The sequence below is a fragment of the Lethenteron reissneri genome, unplaced genomic scaffold (assembly GCF_015708825.2).
Source record: "Lethenteron reissneri isolate LAM-NWPU_2019-01 unplaced genomic scaffold, ASM1570882v1 scaffold_1924, whole genome shotgun sequence".
NCBI classification, from domain to species: Eukaryota; Metazoa; Chordata; class Hyperoartia; order Petromyzontiformes; family Petromyzontidae; genus Lethenteron; species Lethenteron reissneri.
The window spans coordinates 11,693-32,500 of NW_026891690.1; the positions used below are offsets into that span (position 1 = coordinate 11,693).

The 20,808-nt window shown below is 48.7% G+C and overlaps 1 protein-coding gene across 1 annotated transcript; it reads right to left on the reverse strand.

Annotated features, from left to right (window-relative positions):
• Nucleotides 1-218: 218 nt before the first annotated feature.
• On the reverse strand, nucleotides 219-19,058 carry LOC133339579 (ubiquitin carboxyl-terminal hydrolase-like; the record flags this gene model as incomplete). The annotated part of the gene is made up of 8 exons (XM_061547691.1): nucleotides 18,906-19,058; nucleotides 16,624-16,635; nucleotides 13,311-13,436; nucleotides 10,867-11,002; nucleotides 7,439-7,524; nucleotides 5,293-5,340; nucleotides 2,352-2,427; nucleotides 219-282 (listed from the first exon to the last, which is right to left on the reverse strand). Coding segments are annotated over exons 1-8 (596 nt in total), but the record flags the coding sequence as incomplete, so codon positions are not given.
• Between the last annotated feature and the right edge of the window lie 1,750 nt (nucleotides 19,059-20,808).

The window sequence follows — 20,808 nt, forward strand, 5'->3', positions numbered from 1 at the left end:
AGGGTCTGGGATTGAACCCACGACCTCCTGTGTACCAGACGAGGTAGTCAACATCTCTCAGGGTCTGGGATTGAACCCACGACCTCCTGTAGACCAGGCGAGGTAGTCAACATCTCTCAGGGTCTGGGATTGAACCCACGACCTCCTGCGTACCAGGCGAGGTAGTCAACATCTCGTGAGACACGAGGGGAGGGAAGAGGATCTCCCCGCATCTCCACCTCACCTCTAGAATGGAGTCCGCGCTGGAAGGCCCATGGTGCACTGGGGCAGACTTCCATCCATCTACAAACGTCAACAACAACGTCAACAACGTCAACAACGTCAACAACGTCAACAACGTCAACAACATCAACAACATCAACAACATTGGCATTCTATCTTCTTGGTTCTTTCGGTAAAATCACCACGTAGAAGGGAAATAATAAAATAATAGAAATAAAACAATAACAGGTCCCTGCGGGGTGGGCTGGTATGAACGAACAAATGAATGGCTATAATAAAATGAAATGGCGGGGGTACGATACGAAGGGAGAGTTTGAGGCCTAGTTCTAGGCTTTAGGCCTAGCTGTAGGCTTTAGGCCGCTGTCAGTTAATTTTTAATTTAAATGTTTTAATTAAAAGCTATCTCGGGGAATTATAAGGGAATGTTACACTTGTTTAGCCAGGAAAGCCTCACTGAGTCTAAAGGTTTTTGTAGAGTCCTGCCAAGTGTTTGCAGTAGGGGGCGATGTTGCTACACCTAATCGGACATCGGACTGACGATATCATCTATTGTAGGCTGGTTCACTTCGTTTCTACCAGTAAAATACAATTCTCACGACGTTTCGGCCACAACGCAAGCAGCCATCCTCAGGTGGAGAGCAGGTCTGTCGAGTAGACAGAGTCTGAATGAAACACCACCAGGCTTGGAGCGACTATTTAAGCTGCTGGGTTGGAGGGGAGAAGGGCGCCTTGACAATATAATTTGCATATCAAGAGGAATTTAGCATATTTATGGCAAATGCAGATATGCGATTAGTACTACTTGTGAAATGCGTAGGTTTGGTGGGGGGTTTAAAGTCATTATGCCCGTGCATTATGCAGGATTAGCAGCATCAAAGGGAGGGGAGAGGGGTAGCATCAATAAAGGAAAGGAATGTTAATAGTATGTAGCTGCAGTAACTAAGCCACCACGTAAACAAAAGTATAAACTACATAGTTTTCGATTTAAAGCTTTCTACTATGTAGTTTATATAAAGTATAAACTACATAGTATTGGCATTCTAGCCATCGAACAAAGACGGTCGACGCATCGTGCACTTTCAGATGCGATACACACTACACTGTATGCTACACACGATGCTGGTGACGATGTTGTAGCAACAATGGTGGTGACGATGGTGATGATGTGGTAGCAACAATGCTAGTGACGATGATGGTAACAATGTTGTAGCGATGGTGGTGACGATGTTGTAGCGATGGTGGTTGTGATGTTGTAGCGATGGTGGTGACGATGTTGTAGCAACAATGCTAGTGACGATGGTGGTGACGATGTTGTAGCGATGGTGGTGATGTTGTAGCAACAATACTAGTGACGATGGTGGTGACGATGGTGGTGACGATGTTGTAGCAACAATACTAGTGACGATGGTGGTGACGATGTTGTAGCGATGGTGGTTGTGATGTTGTAGCGATGGTGGTTGTGATGTTGTAGCGATGGTGGTGACGATGTTGTAGCGATGGTGGTGACGATGTTGTAGCAACAATGCTAGTGATGATGGTGGTGGTGACGATGTTGTAGCGATGATGGTGGTGACGATGTTGTAGCGATGATGGTGGTGACGATGTTGTAGCGATGATGGTGGTGACGATGGTGGTGGTGACGATGTTGTAGCAACAATGCTAGTGACGATGGTGGTGGTGGTGATGTTGTAGCGATGATGGTGGTGACGATGTTGTAGCGATGATGGTGGTGACGATGGTGGTGATGATGATGGTGGTGACGATGTTGTAGCAACAATGCTAGTGACGATGGTGGTGATGATGTTGTAGCGATGATGGTGGTGACGATGGTGGTGGTGATGTTGTAGTGACGATCGATGGTGGTGATTATTTTGTAGCGACGTTGGTGGTGACGATGTTGTAGCGATGGTGGCGACGATGTTGTAGCGACAATGGTGGTGACTATGGCAGCGGCGACGATGGCGGTGATGATGGTGGGGACGATGGTGGGGACGATGGTGGTGATGGCGGTGACGATGTTGCGGCGATGATGGCGGCTAGTGACGATGGCGGTGGGGACGATGGTGGTGATGGTGGTGATGGTGGTGACGATGTTTCAGCGACGATGCAGGTCACCCCCTCTCCCTCACCGAGTTCGTACAGGCCGCCTCCCACGCACACCAGCGCCACGTAATGCAGATCGACGCTCGACGGCTCGCCTGGCACCTGGGGTCACAGGGTCAGCCAGGGTCACCGTGTCAGCCAGGGTCACAGGGTTGGCCAGGGTCACGGGATCAGCCAGGGTCGGCCAGGGTCACGGTGTCAGCCAGGGTCACGGGGTCAGCCAGGGTCACGGGGTCGGCCAGGGTCACGGGGTCGGCCAGGGTCACGGGGTCGGCCACGTCACAGGAGACCTCGTCTCTATATAAATCATATTCTTGGTTCTTTCGGTAAAGTCACCACGTAGAAGGGAAACAATAAAATAATAAAAACACAAAACAATAAAATGCTCACCACGTTTCGACTGCAGCGCAAGCAGCAATCGACATCGGGCGTGAAACCCACAGCAAGAACATTTTTAAAAAGTGGCTTTTTTTTAACGTTAACATCACGGGACAGCGACATGGCAGTTCTTCTTGGTTCTTTCGGTAAAGTCACGTAGAAGGGAAATAATATTAATAATATTATTTCCCTTCTACGTGACTTTAATAATATTATTTCCCTTCTATGTGACTTTACCGAAAGAACCAAGAAGATGAATCCCTGCAGTCACTAAAGAAGCTTTAAATCCTAAAAAAAAAAAGATGATGATGTTGATGATGTTGATGATGTTGATGATGTGTCAGACGTTGTCTTTCCGACAGACCTGTTCTTCACCTGAAGACGGCTGCTTGCGTTGTGGCCGAAACGTCGTGAGAATTGTATTTTATTATCTTTTATTTTTATTATTTTATTACTTCCCTTCTACGTGGTGACTTTACCGAAAGAACCAAGAAGTTGTTTTCATTTATTTGATTTTTTTTACCTCCGTGGTGACTTTACCGAAAAAAACCGACAAAGAATATGAATCCTTGCAGTCACGAAAGCTTCAAATCTAGAGTTGACTGCCAAGTCTTTGTCCGTGGTGCTGACGTCAAAACACAAAACGCCATTTTTAAATCCTTTATATTAAGTTCGCGTGCTTGCTTAGGACCGTGCAAATCTTTCGGTCGTTTTTTAACCCACTTCCCGTGATCCAATCGAGCTGACATTTTGCACACAGACTCGTTGTGCGAGACAATTAATTTTCGTGAAATCATTTTTCAAAAATTTCAACATTTTAGGAAAAAACAAATTAAATATTTAATTACCAATTGCTTAATGGTGGCAGGCAATCATCTGACCCATAGGTGGCAGCCATCTCAAGCCAGAGGACGAGAGGACTCTAGCCGCCACGCATATAAAGGATTTATAATGAAAAACTTGATTTTTACGGGTAAATTTTTTTCAAATTTCCTTGCTGTGGTTTTCACACCTGATGATGATTGCTTGTGTTGCAGTCGAAATGTCGAGATAATTTTATTTTGTATTTTTATTATTTTTTTATTTCCCTTCTACGTGATGACTTTACCGAAAGAACCAAGAATATGAATCCCTGCAGTAACGAAAGAAGCTTTAAATCCAAATATAAATATCCTCGTTTCTATACATCCTCGCCTCGATATTGCGTCTCTATCGTGGTTCTCAACAGCATGTGTGTCACCGTGCGTGTGTCTCAGCGTGTGTCAGCGTGCCTGTCAGCGTGCCTGTCAGCGTGTCAGCGTGTGTCAGTGTCAGCGTGCCTGTCAGCGTGCGTGTGTCAGCGTGTGTCAGCGTGTGTCAGCGTGTGTCAGTGTCAGCGTGCCTGTCAGCGTACGTGTGTCAGCGTGCGTGTGTCAGCGTGTGTCAGCGTGTGTCAGTGTGTGTCAGCGTGCCTGTCAGCGTGTGTCAGCGTGTGTCAGTGTGTGTCAGCGTGCCTGTCAGCGTGTCAGCGTGTGTCAGCGTGTGTCAGTGTCAGCGTGCCTGTCAGCGTGTGTCAGTGTGCCTGTCAGCGTGTGTCAGCGTGTGTGTGTGTCAGCATGTGTGTCAGCGTGCGTGTGTCAGCGTGTCACACGTGTGTCAGCGTGCGTGTCAGCATGCCTGTCAGCGTGCCTGTCAGCGTGCGTGTCAGCGTGTGTCAGCGTGCGTGTCAGCGTGCGTGTGTCAGCGTGCGTGTGTCAGCGTGTCACACGTGTCAGCATGCGTGTCAGTGTGCGTGTCAGTGTGTCAGCGTGCGTGTCAGCGTGCGTGTGTGCGTGTGTCAGCGTGCGTCAGCGTGCGTGTGTGTCAGTGTGTGTCAGCGTGCGTGTGTCAGCGTGCGTGTGTCAGCGTGCGTGTGTGCGTGTCAGCGTGCGTGTGTGTCAGCGTGCAAGTGTCAGCGTGCGTGTGTCAGCGTGCGTCAGCGTGCGTGTGTCAGCGTGCGTGTGTGCGTGTCAGCGTGCGTGTGTCAGCGTGCGTGTGTCAGCGTGCGTCAGCGTCAGCGTGCGTGTCAGCGTGCGTGTGTGCGTGTGTCAGCGTGTCAGCGTATGTGCGTGCCAGCGTGTGTCAGCGTGCGTGTCAGCGTACATGCGTGTCAGCGTGTGTCAGCGTATGTGTCAGCGTGCGTGACAGCGTACATGCGTGCCAGCGCGTGTGTCAGCGTGCGTGCCAGCGCGCGTGTCAGCGTGTGTGTCAGCGTAGTGGCAGTGTAGCCGCGAGGGCTACGCTGCGCTACGAACCCGGCGACCCGATTCCTGCTCACGCTCACCACCAACACCAGCGACGATCATTTGAACTGCTTCCATGGCTTGCCCCTAGGTCCACTCAGCCTTAAATGAGTACCTGGTGTAGCGGTGTGTAAACATCGCCACTGGGGAGACAAAGGCGGCCGGGCGTGGTGCTGGCCACCCACCCCCCTCGTGCGCTGCAGTGCCGGTAGCCTTCACAACGCCCCACTCGCCACGAACAGCACTTGCCCCGAGCACTAAGAGGCTATACGGGGGACCTCTGTTATGTTTGTGTGACGGACACACAGGGGGGAGGTTTGAGCCCTACCTGGGACTGGCCTTGATTAGCGCAAGCCAAGTGCGCCTTAGAAATGGCCTGCACACGCACACACACACAAAACACACAAACACACACACAAACACACAAACACACACAAAACACACACACGCAAAACACACACACAAACACACACACAGACACGCGCACACACAGACACACACACAAACACAGAAAACACACACACGCAGACACACAAGACACGCACATACAAGACACGCACACACACACACAGATACACACACACGAGCATGCAACAGACATGCGCACACAGACAGACACACACACACACAAACAGACACACAGACAATACAGACACAAAAAACAGACAGACAGAAAACACACACACACACAGACAGACACACACACACGCAAACACACACACATATAGGACACACACACAGACAGAAAACACACACACATGCACACATGAGCAGATAAGAGATATACAATAACCGGCATTCGCCAATAACTGGCGGTGACGTTGATGTGGGTGATGGTGGTGATGTTGATGTGGTTGTTGATGTGGGTGATGGTGGTGATGTTGATGTGGTTGTTGATGTGGGTGATGGTGGTGATGTTGATGTGGTTGTTGATGTGGGTGATGGTGGTGATGTTGATGTGATGATTGATGTGGGTGATGGTGGTGATGTTGATGTGATGATTGATGTGGGTGATGGTGATGTTGATGTGGGTGATGGTGGTGATGTTGATGTGGATGTTGATGTGGGTGATGGTGGTGATGTTGATGTGGTTGATGTGGGTGATGGTGGTGATGTTGATGTGGGTGATGGTGGTGATGTTGACGTGGTTGTTGATGTGGGTGATGGTGGTGATGTTGATGTGAATGATGGTGGTGATGTTGATGTGGGTGATGATGGTGATGTTGATGTGGGTGATGATGGTGATGTTGATGTGGGTGATGGTGGTGATGTTGACGTGGTTGTTGATGTGGGTGATGGTGATGTTGATGTGGGTGATGGTGGTGATGTTGACGTGGTTGTTGATGTGGGTGATGGTGGTGATGTTGATGTGGGTGATGGTGGTGATGTTGATGTGGTTGTTGATGTGGGTGATGGTGGTGATGTTGATGTGGTTGTTCATGTGGGTGATGGTGATGATGTTGATGTGGTTGTTCATGTGGGTGATGGTGGTGATGTTGATGTGGGTGATGGTGGTGATGTTGATGTGGTTGTTGATGCGGGTGATGGTGGTGATGTTCATGTGGGTGATGGTGGTGATGTTGATGTGGGTGATGGTGGTGATGTTGATGTGGTTGTTCATGTGGGTGATGGTGGTGATGTTGATGTGGGTGATGGTGGTGATGTTGATGTGGTTGTTGATGTGGGTGATGGTGGTGATGTTGACGTGGGTGATGGTGGTGATGTTGACGTGGGTGATGGTGGTGATGTTGATGTGGTTGTTCATGTGGGTGATGGTGGTGATGTTGATGTGGGTGATGGTGGTGATGTTGATGTGGTTGTTCATGTGGGTGATGGTGGTGATGTTGATGTGGTTGTTCATGTGGGTGATGGTGGTGATGTTGATGTGGTTGTTCATGTGGGTGATGGTGGTGATGTTGATGTGGGTGATGGTGGTGATGTTGATGTGGGTGATGGTGGTGATGTTCATGTGGGTGATGGTGGTGATGTTGATGTGGGTGATGGTGGTGATGTTGATGTGGTTGTTCATGTGGGTGATGGTGGTGATGTTGATGTGGTTGTTGATGTGGGTGATGGTGGTGATGTTGATGTGGGTGATGGTGATGTTGATGTGGTTGTTGATGTGGGTGATGGTGATGATGTTGATGTGGGTGATGGTGGTGATGTTGATGTGGATGATGGTGGTGATGTTGATGTGGTTGTTGATGTGGGTGATGGTGGTGATGTTGATGTGGGTGATGGTGGTGATGTTGATGTGGTTGTTGATGTGGGTGATGGTGGTGATGTGGGTGATGGTGGGTGATGGTGGTTGATGTGGGTGGTGGTGATGGTGGTTGATGTGATGGTGGTGATGATGGTGGTTGATGTGATGGTGGTGATGATGGTGGTTGATGTGATGATGTTGATGGTGATGTGATGGTGGTGATGATGGTGGTGGTTGATGTGATGATGGTGGTGGTGATGGTGGTGGTGACCTTGTCACTATGGAGACGTTCTCCTCGTTCCGCGGGGCTCAGAGACTTCGTCTCCTCCAGGAATTTCTTGAATGGGGAGTCACTGTCTGTAGCCACCACCACCAACATCACCACCACCATCATCACCACCACCAACATCACCACCATCAACACCACCAACATCACCACCACCATCAACATCACCAACATCATCATCACCATCATCACCATCAACATCATCAACATCACCACCACCAACAACATCATCAACATCACCACCATCACCATCATCACCAACATCACCACCATCATCATCAACATCATCACCATCATCACCACCACCATCATCACCACCACCATCAACATCACCACCACCATCAACATCACCATCACCAACATCACCAACATCACCATCATCACCACCACCAACATCACCAACATCATCAACATCACCATCACCATCAACATCATTATCACCATCATCATCACCACCACCATCATCACCACCACCAACATCACCACCATCACCAACATCACCACCACCATCACCATCACCAACATCACCAACATCACCATCATCACCACCACCAACATCACCACCACCATCACCATCATCACCAACATCACCACCAACATCACCACCAACATCACCACCACCAACAACAACATCACCACCATCATCACCACCACCATCACCACCACCATCACCAACATCACCAACACCACCACCATCATCACCACCACCAACATCACCACCACCACCACCATCATCACCACCACCACCATCACCAACATCACCAACATCACCACCACCAACATCATCACCACCATCACCATCAACATCATCATCACCACCATCATCACCACCACCAACATCACCACCATCACCACCATCACCACCATCACCACCATCACCACCATCACCACCATCACCACCACCACCACCATCACAACCAACATCACCAACATCACCAACATCATCACCACCATCATCACCAACACCACCAACATCACCACCACCAACATCACCACCACCACCAACATCACCACCACCACCAACATCACCACCACCATCATCACCACCATCATCACCAACATCACCAACATCACCACCACCAACAACAACATCACCACCATCACCACCATCACAACCAACATCACCAACATCATCACCATCACCATCAACATCACCAACATCACCACCATCACCAACATCATCACCAACATCACCACCATCACCAACAACATCACCACCACCACCATCACCACCATCATCACCAACATCACCACCAATATCATCACCAACATCATCACCACCAACATCACCACCACGACCACCAACATCACCACCACCACCACCATCACCACCATCACCGCCACCACCATCACCACCACCACCAACATCACCACCACCATCATCACCACCACCACCACCACCACCATCACCACCATCACCGCCACCACCATCACCACCACCACCATCACCACCACCACCAACAACATCACCACCAATCATGTCATCAGGGTACTTGTGCCAAGCTAGGTGCACTTTAAGGCCACGTGAAGTGTCGAAGGCTCGCCGCTGGCAGGAGGTCACGGGGCAGACCCAGCAGGTGCCACGGGTCGACTGACTGAGATGACCGAGATGACTGGCTGATGCACCACCTGTGCCCCCTACCGTACCAACTTGCTGTGCTTTAGCCACCCGGCGCTCCACTCATTGTTGTGAGCATCGCTCCTCCGCCCTCCGTTGTTGTTGGAGGGCGACTGCCTCCAACTGCCCAGGAGCGTCCTTCACGAGCCTCCTCCACAGAGGACGATCTTGACACCGCTGGTACCAGTCATCGGTGACTACCTCGCCTGGTATACAGGAGGTCGTGGGTTCGATCCCTACCCTGACGACATTTGCTGTATATTTGGAGTCTGCATCTCTCTCTCATCATCATCATCATCACGGTGGCTAGATGTTAACTACCTCGCCTGGTATACAGGAGGTCGTGGGTTCGATCCCAGACCCTGAGAGATGTTGACTACCTCGCCTGGTGCACAGGAGGTCGTGGGTTCGATCCCAGACCCTGAGAGATGTTGACTACCTCGCCTAGTATACAGGAGGTCGTGGGTTTGATCCCAGACCCTGAGAAATGTTGACTACCTCGCCTAGTATACAGGAGGTCGTGGGTTCGATCCCAGACCCTGAGAAATGTTGACTACCTCGCCTGGTATACAGGAGGTCATGGGTTCAATCCTAGACCCTGAGAGATGTTGACTACCTCGCCTGGTACACATGAGGGGTCGTGGGTTCGATCCCAGACCCTGAGAGATGTTGACTACCTTGTCTGGTACACAGGAGGTTGTGGGTTCGATCCCAGACCCTGAGAGATGTTGACTACCTCGCCTGGTACACAGGAAGTCGTGGGTTCAATCCCAGACACTGAGAGATGTTGACTACCTCGCCTGGTATACAGGAGGTCGTGAGTTCGATCCCTACCCTGACGATGCCTGCTGCTGTACATTTGGAGTCTTGAGTCTCTCTCTCATCATCATCGCGGTGGCGAGGAGATGTTGACTACCTCGACTGGTATACATACAGGAGGTCGTGAGTTCGATCCCGACCCTGACAATGTTTGCTGCTGTACATTTGGAGTCTGAGTCTCTCTCTCATCATCATCACGGTGGCTAGGAGATTTTAACTACCTCGTCTGGTACACAGGAGGTCGTGGGTTCGATCCCGACCCTGATGCTTGCTGTACATTTGGAGTCTGAGTCTCTCTGTCTCCCTGTAGTCGCGTCGATTTTCCTCGGGGTCCTCCGGCTTTTCCCCTCCACATTTAGAATCAACGTCCAGCGTTCAGAGTATTTGTATCCCGCTATAAATCTGCACAAGACGATGACGATGAGCGATCATTTGCGATGGGCAGGTCGCTTCTATAATAGCAGAGTGATAAAGTATTTTATTTTAATATCACGGTTTGCTACCATCATCAACCACCATCACCACCATCATCAACCATCATCACCACCATCACATCAACCACCATCACCACCACCACCACATCAACCACCATCACCACCACCAACATCAACCACCATCACCACCACCCACATCAACCACCATCACCCACCATCACCCACCATCACCCACCATCACCCACATCACCACCACCACCATCAACAACATCATCAACATCAACACCACGATTTGAAGCTTTCGTGACTGCAAGGATTCATACGCTTAGTTCTTTCGGTAAAGTCACGTAGGTAAAAAATGAAATTAATAAAAAATAAAAACTACAAAATCACGACGTTTCGGAGGCAACAAGCTTCCGTCTTCAGGTGAAACTGTTATTGATTTTTATTTATTTTTTTACCCACGTGACTTTACCGAAAGAACTAAGAGCATCAACACCACGACCATCATCAACAACCCAGGTCACGTGACGCGGCATTACCCAATCGCAGTGCAGCGCGGGGGATGTTGGCCAGGGCGTGCACGATACCCAGAATGCCGCACAGCGTCTGGGCCGGCTGGGTCACATGGTACACGTCACCGGGGGCGGCCGCCCCCTTCTGCCCCTCTCCAGAGTCCTGCACAAAGACAAATGTCCCCCGTGTAGCCCACACAGGGGGGGGGGGGGGGCGGGTGCAAGTGATGTAATGAGAGCCACAGCGGCACCAGGCCCGCACGGCCGCCTTTGTCTCTCCCCAGTGGCGGTGTTACCACACGCCGCACCAGCTACGCGTTTGAGGCTGAGCCGACCTAGGGGAGGAGGCCAACTCGGGTCGCCGGGTTTCGGGGTGCAGTGCACGAACCACTACACTACCGCGCCCCAGTACAATAACAACAACCGCCATTCGCCACTAAGTGGCGGTGACGTCACCACGACGCTTGTGCCAGGCCATGTGCACCTTGAGGCCACGTGAAGTGTCGAACGCCCGCTGGCAGGAGGTCACGGGGCAGACCCAGCAGGTGCCACGGGTCGACTGACCGAGATGACTGGCTGATGCACCACTGTGCCCCCTACTGTGCCAACTTGCTGTGCTTTAGCCACCCCAGTACACACACACACGTACAGTCTATATAGACTGCCAGTACACACACACACACACGTACAGTCTATATAGACTGCCAGTACACTCACACGCGTAGTCTATATAGACCGCCAGTACACTCACACGCGTACAGTCTATATAGACTGCCAGTACACTCACAAACGTACAGTCTATATAGACCGCCAAAACAAAGACCACCCCGTACCGCCTGTAACAGACTGTAGGGGCAAGTGCTGTTAGCGAGTAGCACCTATGAAGGCCGGAACGGCACACGAGGCGGTGGGTGGCCAGCACCACGCCCGACCGCCTTTGTCTCCCCAGTGGCGATGTTTACACAACCTCACCAGGTACTCATTTGAGGCTGAGTCGACCCAGGGGAGGCCCGGGACCGGTTCAGATAATCGTCACTGGTGTTGGCCGTGAGCGGGAATCGAACTCGTGTCGCCGGGTTCGTAGCGCTAACCACTACACTATAGTAGTAGGTTTTTACCCTTTAAACTGGTACAAAACTGACACCTTTATACAAGGCATCATGTTTGCAATAACCACAACACAAGCAGTCTAAATGCAAAAAAAAATTCTGATAATGATATGCACTGTCCTTGAAGTTGATCGGTCCATATCATTACCATTATCAGAGGTTTTTTAGCATTTTGACTGCTTGTGTTGTGGTTATTGCAAACATGACGCCTTGTATAAAGGTGTCAGTTTTGTACCAGTTTAAAGGGTAAAAACCTAATTCGAGATTTGAAGCTTTCGTGACTGCAAGGATTCATATTCTTAGGTTTTTTCGGTAAAGTCACGTAGGTAGAAAATAAAAATTATTTTTAAAAAAGACGGAAGCCTGTGCTGCCTCCGAAACGTCGTGATTTTTTTATTTCATTTTTTTACTTTTATTAATTTGAATTTTTTACCTACGTGACTTTACCGAAAAAACCTAAGAATACGGTAAAAACCTATTGCTACTATATTTTGCCACTGGTAAAGGAGGTCTCATAGTGTAACCGCTACACTACCGCTCCCCCCAGCTGTACACAAACACGCGCACAGTCTATTTTTCGATTTAAAGCTTTCGTGACTGCAGGGATTCATCTTCTTGGTTCTTTCGGTAAAGTCACGTAGAAGGGAAGTAATAAAATAATAAAAAATTAACCCGTAAAAACAACGTTTTTCACTATAAATCCTTTATATGCGTGGCGGCTAGAGTCCTCTCGTCCTCTGGCTTGAGATGGCTGCCACCTATGGGTCAGATGATTGTCTGCAGTATTAAAGAATTGGTAATTAAATATTTAATTTGTTTTCCCTAAACAGTGTAAAATTTTGGAAAAAAAATTTTCACGAAAATCAATTGTCACGCACAACGAGTCTGTGTGCAAAATGTCAGCTCGATTGGATCACGGGAAGTGGGTTAAAAAACGACCGAAAGATTTGCACGGTCGTAAGCGTGCAAGCAAGCAAACTTAATATAAAGGATTTAAAAATAAAACACATTACTTCCCTTCTACGTGGTGACTTTACCGAAAGAACCAAGAAGATGAATCCCTGCAGTCACGAAAGCTGTAAATCCGAAAAAAAAGAAGATGATGATGTTGATGATGATGTAGATGATGATGTAGATGATGTTAATGATGTGAATGACGCTGTCTTTCCGACAGACCTGTTCTTCACCTGAGGACGGCTGCTTGCGTTGTGGCTGAAACGTCGTGAGAATTGCATTTTATCATGTTTGATTTTTATTCATTTATTTCTTCCCTTCTACGTGATGACTTTACCGAAAGAACCAAGAAGACGCACGGTCTACATAGACTGCCGGCGGGGGGGGGGAGGAGGAGAGGTCACTCACGTGGGCTGCACGGGGCAGCAGCAAGATGATGGCGTGCGCTGGGCGAGGGATCCCCGCCAGGTCAGTGCCCTCCAAGCCCAGCAAGTCCCTGGCCAGCAAACCCCGTACCCCCAGCAGCGCCAGCAGCTGACAGGGTCCGGGTTGGGTGGTGGTGGTGGTGGTGGTGGTACAGGCGCGGACACCCGGTCCGTCGTTAGACACTCTCTCTCTCGTTGGTAACATCAACATCCACGATTCGGCAATAACCACCCTTCCTTAGCAGTGATAACCGCACCCACCCAGGTTACCCGCACTGACCACACCCACCAGGTTACCCCTGGGGTACAGGCGCGGACACCCGGCCCGTCGTTAGACACACTCTCTCTCTCGTTGGTAACATCAACATCCACGATTCTGCAATAACCACCCTTCCTATGCAGTGATAACTACTCCCACCAGGGTAACCGCAATGACCGCACCCACCAGGTTACCCCTGGGGTACAGGCGCGGACACCCGGTCCGTCGTTAGACACTCTCTCTCTCGTTGGTAACATCAACATCCACGATTCGGCAATAACCACCCTTCCTATGCAGTGATAACTACTCCCACCAGGGTAACCGCAATGACCGCACCCACCAGGTTACCCCTGGGGTACAGGCGCGGACACCCGGCCCGTCATTAGACACTCTCTCTCTCGTTGGTAACATCAACATCCACGATTCGGCGATAACCACCCTTCCTATGCAGTGATAACTACTCCCACCAGGGTAACCGCAATGACCGCACCCACCAGGTTACCCCTGGGGTACAGGCGCGGACACCCGGTCCGTCATTAGACACTCTCTCTCTCGTTGGTAACATCAACATCCACGATTCGGCAATAACCACCCTTCCTTAGCAGTGATAACCGCACCCACCCAGGTTACCCGCACTGACCACACCCACCAGGTTACCCCTGGGGTACAGGCGCGGACACCCGGCCCGTCATTAGACACTCTCTCTCTCGTTGGTAACATCAACATCCACGATTCGGCGATAACCACCCTTCCTTAGCAGTGATAACCGCACCCACCCAGGTTACCCGCACTGACCACACCCACCAGGTTACCCCTGGGGTACAGGCGCGGACACCCGGCCCGTCGTTAGACACACTCTCTCTCTCGTTGGTAACATCAACATCCACGATTCTGCAATAACCACCCTTCCTATGCAGTGATAACTACTCCCACCAGGGTAACCGCAATGACCGCACCCACCAGGTTACCCCTGGGGTACAGGCGCGGACACCCGGCCCGTCATTAGACACTCTCTCTCTCGTTGGTAACATCAACATCCACGATTCGGCGATAACCACCCTTCCTATGCAGTGATAACTACTCCCACCAGGGTAACCGCAATGACCGCACCCACCAGGTTACCCCTGGGGTACAGGCGCGGACACCCGGCCCGTCATTAGACACTCTCTCTCTCGTTGGTAACATCAACATCCACGATTCGGCAATAACCACCCTTCCTATGCAGTGATAACTACTCCCACCAGGGTAACCGCAATGACCGCACCCACCAGGTTACCCCTGGGGTACAGGCGCGGACACCCGGCCCGTCATTAGACACTCTCTCTCGTTGGTAACATCAACATCCACGATTCGGCGATAACCACCCTTCCTATGCAATGATAACTACACCCACCAGGGTAACCGCAATTACCGCACCCACCAGGGTAACCGCAATGACCACACCCACCAGGGTAACCGCAATGACCACACCCACCAGGTTACCCGCAATGACCACACCCACCCGGTTACCCGCAGTGACCACACCCACCAGGTTACCCGCAATGACCACACCCACCAGGTTACCCGCACTGAGCACACCCACCAGGTTACCCGCAGTTACCACACCCACCAGGTTACCCGCAATGACCACACCCACCAGGTTACCCGCAGTGACCACACCCACCAGGTTACCCGCAGTTACCACACCCACCAGGTTACCCGCAATGACCACACCCACCAGGTTACCCGCAGTTACCACACCCACCAGGTTACCCGCACCGACCACACCCACCAGGTTACCCGCAGTGACCACACCCACCAGGTTACCCGCACTGAACACACCCACCAGGTTACCCGCAGTGACCACACCCAGCAGGTTACCCGCAGTTACCACACCCACCAGGTTACCCGCAGTGACCACACCCACCAGGTTACCCGCACTGAACACACCCACCAGGTTACCCGCAGTGACCACACCCAGCAGGTTACCCCAATGACCACACCCACCAGGTTACCCGCACTGAGCACACCCACCAGGTTACCCGCAGTTACCACACCCACCAGGTTACCCGCAATGACCACACCCACCAGGTTACCCGCAGTGACCACACTCACCAGGTTACCCGCAGTTACCACACCCACCAGGTTACCCGCAATGACCACACCCACCAGGTTACCCGCAGTTACCACACCCACCAGGTTACCCGCACCGACCACACCCACCAGGTTACCCGCAGTGACCACACCCACCAGGTTACCCGCAATGACCACACCCACCAGGTTACCCGCACTGAGCACACCCACCAGGTTACCCGCAGTGACCACACCCACCAGGTTACCCGCAATGACCACACCCACCAGGTTACCCGCACTGAGCACACCCACCAGGTTACCCGCACTGAACACACCCACCAGGTTACCCGCACTGAGCACACCCACCAGGTTACCCGCACTGAGCACACCCACCAGGTTACCCGCACTGAACACACCCACCAGGTTACCCGCAGTTACCACACCCACCAGGTTACCCGCACCGACCACACCCACCAGGTTACCCGCAGTGACCACACCCACCAGGTTACCCGCAATGACCACACCCACCAGGTTACCCGCACTGAGCACACCCACCAGGTTACCCGCAGTGACCACACCCACCAGGTTACCCGCAATGACCACACCCACCAGGTTACCCGCACTGAGCACACCCACCAGGTTACCCGCACTGAACACACCCACCAGGTTACCCGCACTGAGCACACCCACCAGGTTACCCGCACTGAACACACCCACCAGGTTACCCGCAATGAACACACCCACCAGGTTACCCGCACTGAGCACACCCACCAGGTTACCCGCAGTGACCACACCCACCAGGTTACCCGCAATGACCACACCCACCAGGTTACCCGCACTGAGCACACCCACCAGGTTACCCGCACTGAACACACCCACCAGGTTACCCGCACTGAGCACACCCACCAGGTTACCCGCACTGAGCACACCCACCAGGTTACCCGCAGTGATCACACCCACCAGGTTACCCGCAATGACCACTCACCTGATTCACCACCTGTACACACACACACACACACGTGTACACACACACACACGTGTACACACACACACACGTACACACACACACACACGTGTACACACACACACACGTGTACACACACACACGCGCACACACACACGTGTACACACACACACGTACACACGTGTACACACACACGTGTACACACACACACGTACACACACACACGTGTACACACACACACACGTGTACACACACACACACACGTGTACGCACACACACACACGTGTACACACACACACACAACACAATTAGTTAAGCGGCGCAAATCAAACTGCGGCCCTTATCCGCTCTACCAATTCCACTCTGACCGGGGCATTGCTCGCCTATCCGAGCTACCAATTCTCTCCCCTCCATTCCAATTTTTTTTTTTTACAAAATGTATTACAACTTTTAAAATCTCCTTTTATAAACGATGATGATGAAGTCAAAATAAAATGTTAACATTTAAAAGTTGTGGTATTTTCACCCCACCCCCGTACTTTTAATTATAATAATTAGCTTATTCACATTAATGGGTTATAACATTAGTCAATATAATGATTAGCTTATTTATATAATGGCATGTAGCATTACTAATTTTAATAATTAAGCTTATTTTTTATTTAAATCTTTCGTGACTGCAGAGATTCATATTTATTTATTATTTTATTATTTCCCTTCTACGTGACCGAAAGAACCAAGAATAAGTTTATTTCTATTAATGGCATGCAACATTAGCCGTAATAAATATCTTATTAATATTAACGGCATATAACATTAGCAATTAGAATGATTAGCTTATTTAAATGGAATATAACATTAGTAATTATGACGATTAGCTTATTTAAATGTAATATAACAGTAATTATAATGATTACCTTATTTAAATGGAATATAACATTAGTCATTATGATTAGCTAATTTATATAATGTCATGTTAGTAATGATTACCTTATAACATTGTCATTAGCCCCCCATAATTAACATAATTAGTTATAGATTGTAAAGTATCGTCTTAAGATTTAACATTTGCACAATAAATGTCATCATTACGCCTTGTTAGGGTCTAAAGCGTTAGAGTTATAATAGTTTTAACTTTAATTGCAATTAACACAATGTAACGCATTTAAACATTTCAATTAAAAGTGTAAAAAGTATTGCAATTGTATCGCCACATAATCACGGTATTAAAGATTAACATCGTTATCGTAGTTTATCTTGTTTTAACGCGGCTTAGTAATTATTTTGATGCAATTAAAGACATTATAATGAATTAAAACATTGCAATTTAGGTTTATGAGGTAAAAAATATCGCTATTTTATTGGCATATTATTGTAATATAAAGATTTAACATTGTTACAGTAGTTTACACCTTATTTTAACTCGACTGAAGTGAGTTTTAATGCGATTAATGACAATATGATGCGTTATAACATTGCAATTAAGGTTTATGAGGTAAAAAAATCGCAATTTTAGCGCCAAATTATCACGATATAGATAATTTGCATTGTTAATGTAGTTTACACCTTATTTTAACTCGAATAAAATAATTAATGAAATTAATGACACTATGATGCATAACATTGCAATGAGGGTTTATGAGGTAAAAAAATCACAACTTTCGCGCCAAATTATTACGATATAAATCATTAACATTGTTAATGTAGTTTACACATTATTTTAACTCCGCTGAAATAATTATTAAAACAATTAATGACAATATGATGCGTTATAACATTGCAATTACGGTTTCTGAGGTAAAAATACCGCAATTTTAGCGCCAAATTAACACGATATAAATCATTAATATTGTTAATGTAGTTTACACCTTATTTTAACTCGAATAAAATAATTCTTAATGTAATTAACACAATAGAACGCATTGCCACATTGCAATTAAGGTTTCTGAGGTAAAAATACCGCAATTTTAGCTCCGAATTATCACGATATAAATCATTAACATTGTTAATGTAGTTTACATCTTATTTTAACCCCGCTAAAATAATTATTAATACAATTAATGACAATATGATGCATTATAACATTGCAATTAAGCTTTCTGAGGTAAAAATATCGCAATTTTCGCGCCAAATTATCCCGATATAAATCATTAACATCGTTACAGCAGTTTACACCTTATTCTAACTCGCCCGACGACAGCTTTTAATGCGATTACAAACGACTAATCAATTTACATTGTCACACACGCAACAATGTCAAGCTCACCACCACCAACACTCATCTCTCTCTCGCTCTCTCTCACCTCGGGGTTCGCTTCCAAAGGCATGAGGCATTGGTGTTGTGCCGACATCGCTTTAGAGAGACAAAGGCGGCCGGGAGAATAAAGAGAAACAAAGACGGACGAGTACTTAGACAGAGAAATTTACAAACACACTCCGCAATTTGCTTCCAATGCGGCGGCGAAATTCCTTTTATAGTCGGCGCCACGCCCTGCCCCGTGACGTCACGACGAGGGGGCGGGGCCACGCGGGTGAGGGGGGAGGGGCCGATGACGTCACCCGTCCAGAACGTTCGCAGCGGATAGAGAATGGGGGGGGGGGGCAATCTCTTGGGGGGGGGGGGGCAGTTATTTATTTATTGTCTTTGTGTCCTCGACTTACGAACGTGGATGTTTGTGTTCGTAAGTCGAGGTGTTCGTAAGTTGTTAAAACACGAGGAATGGATTTTAAAGTTGTATAACCTCCTGTAGATGTAGATGCCACTGGTTATTCACGTTCTGTAGATGTAGATGCCACTGGTTATTCAAGTTCTGCAGATGTAGATGCCACTGGTTATTCATGTTCTACAGATGTGGAATGTTCTACAGATGTAGATGCCACTGGTTCTTCACGTTCTGTAGATGCCACTGGTTCTTCATGTACTGTAGATGTCACTGGTTCTTCACGTTCTACAGATGTAGATGCCACTGGTTCTTCACGTTCTGTAGATGCCACTGGTTCTTCATGTACTGTAGATGCCACTGGTTCTTCACGTTCTACAGATGTAGATGCAGAGGTGTGGACTCGAGTCATGTGACTTGGACTCGAGTCAGACTCGAGTCATGAATTTGATGACTTGAGACTCGACTTGGACTTGCATAACAATGACTTTGTCCCACCTCTGAGGTGTGGACTCGAGTCATGTGACTTGGACTCGAGTCAGACTCGAGTCATGAATTTGATGACTTGAGACTCGACTTGGACTTGCATAACAATGACTTTGTCCCACCTCTGAGGTGTGGACTCGAGTCATGTGACTTGGACTCGAGTCAGACTCGAGTCATGAATTTGATGACTTGAGACTCGACTTGGACTTGCATAACAATGACTTTGTCCCACCTCTGAGGTGTGGACTCGAGTCATGTGACTTGGACTCGAGTCAGACTCGAGTCATGAATTTAATGACTTGAGACTCGACTTGGACTTGCATAACAATGACTTTGTCCCACCTCTGTCAGTAGATGCCACTGGTTCTTCACGTTCTGTAGATGCCACTGGTTCTTCATGTACTGTAGATGTCACTGGTTCTTCACGTTCTACAGATGTAGATGCCACTGGTTCTTCACGTTCTGTAGATGCCACTGGTTCTTCATGTACTGTAGATGCCACTGGTTCTTCATGTACTGTAGATGCCACTGGTTCTTCACGTTCTGTAGATGCCACTGGTTCTAGAGATACATAGAGACCCATAGTGATACATAGAGACCCGTAGAGATACATAGAGACCCATAGATTTACATAGAGATACACAGAGACCCATAAAGATACATAGAGACCCATAGTGATACATAGAGACCCGTAGAGATACATAGAGACCCATAGATTTACATAGAGATACACAGAGACCCATAAAGATACATAGAGACCCATAGAGATACATAGAGACCCATAGAGATTCACAGAGACCCATAGATTTACATAGAGATACACAGAGACCCATAAAGATACATAGAGACCTGTAGAGATACATAGAGACCCATAGAGATTCACAGAGACCCATAGATTTACATAGAGATACACAGAGACCCAAAAAGATACATAGAGACCTGTAGAGATACATAGAGACCCATAGAGATACATAGAGACCCATAGAGATACACAGAGACCCATAGAAATTCACAGAGACCCATAGAGATACACAGAGACCCATAGAGATACACAGAGACC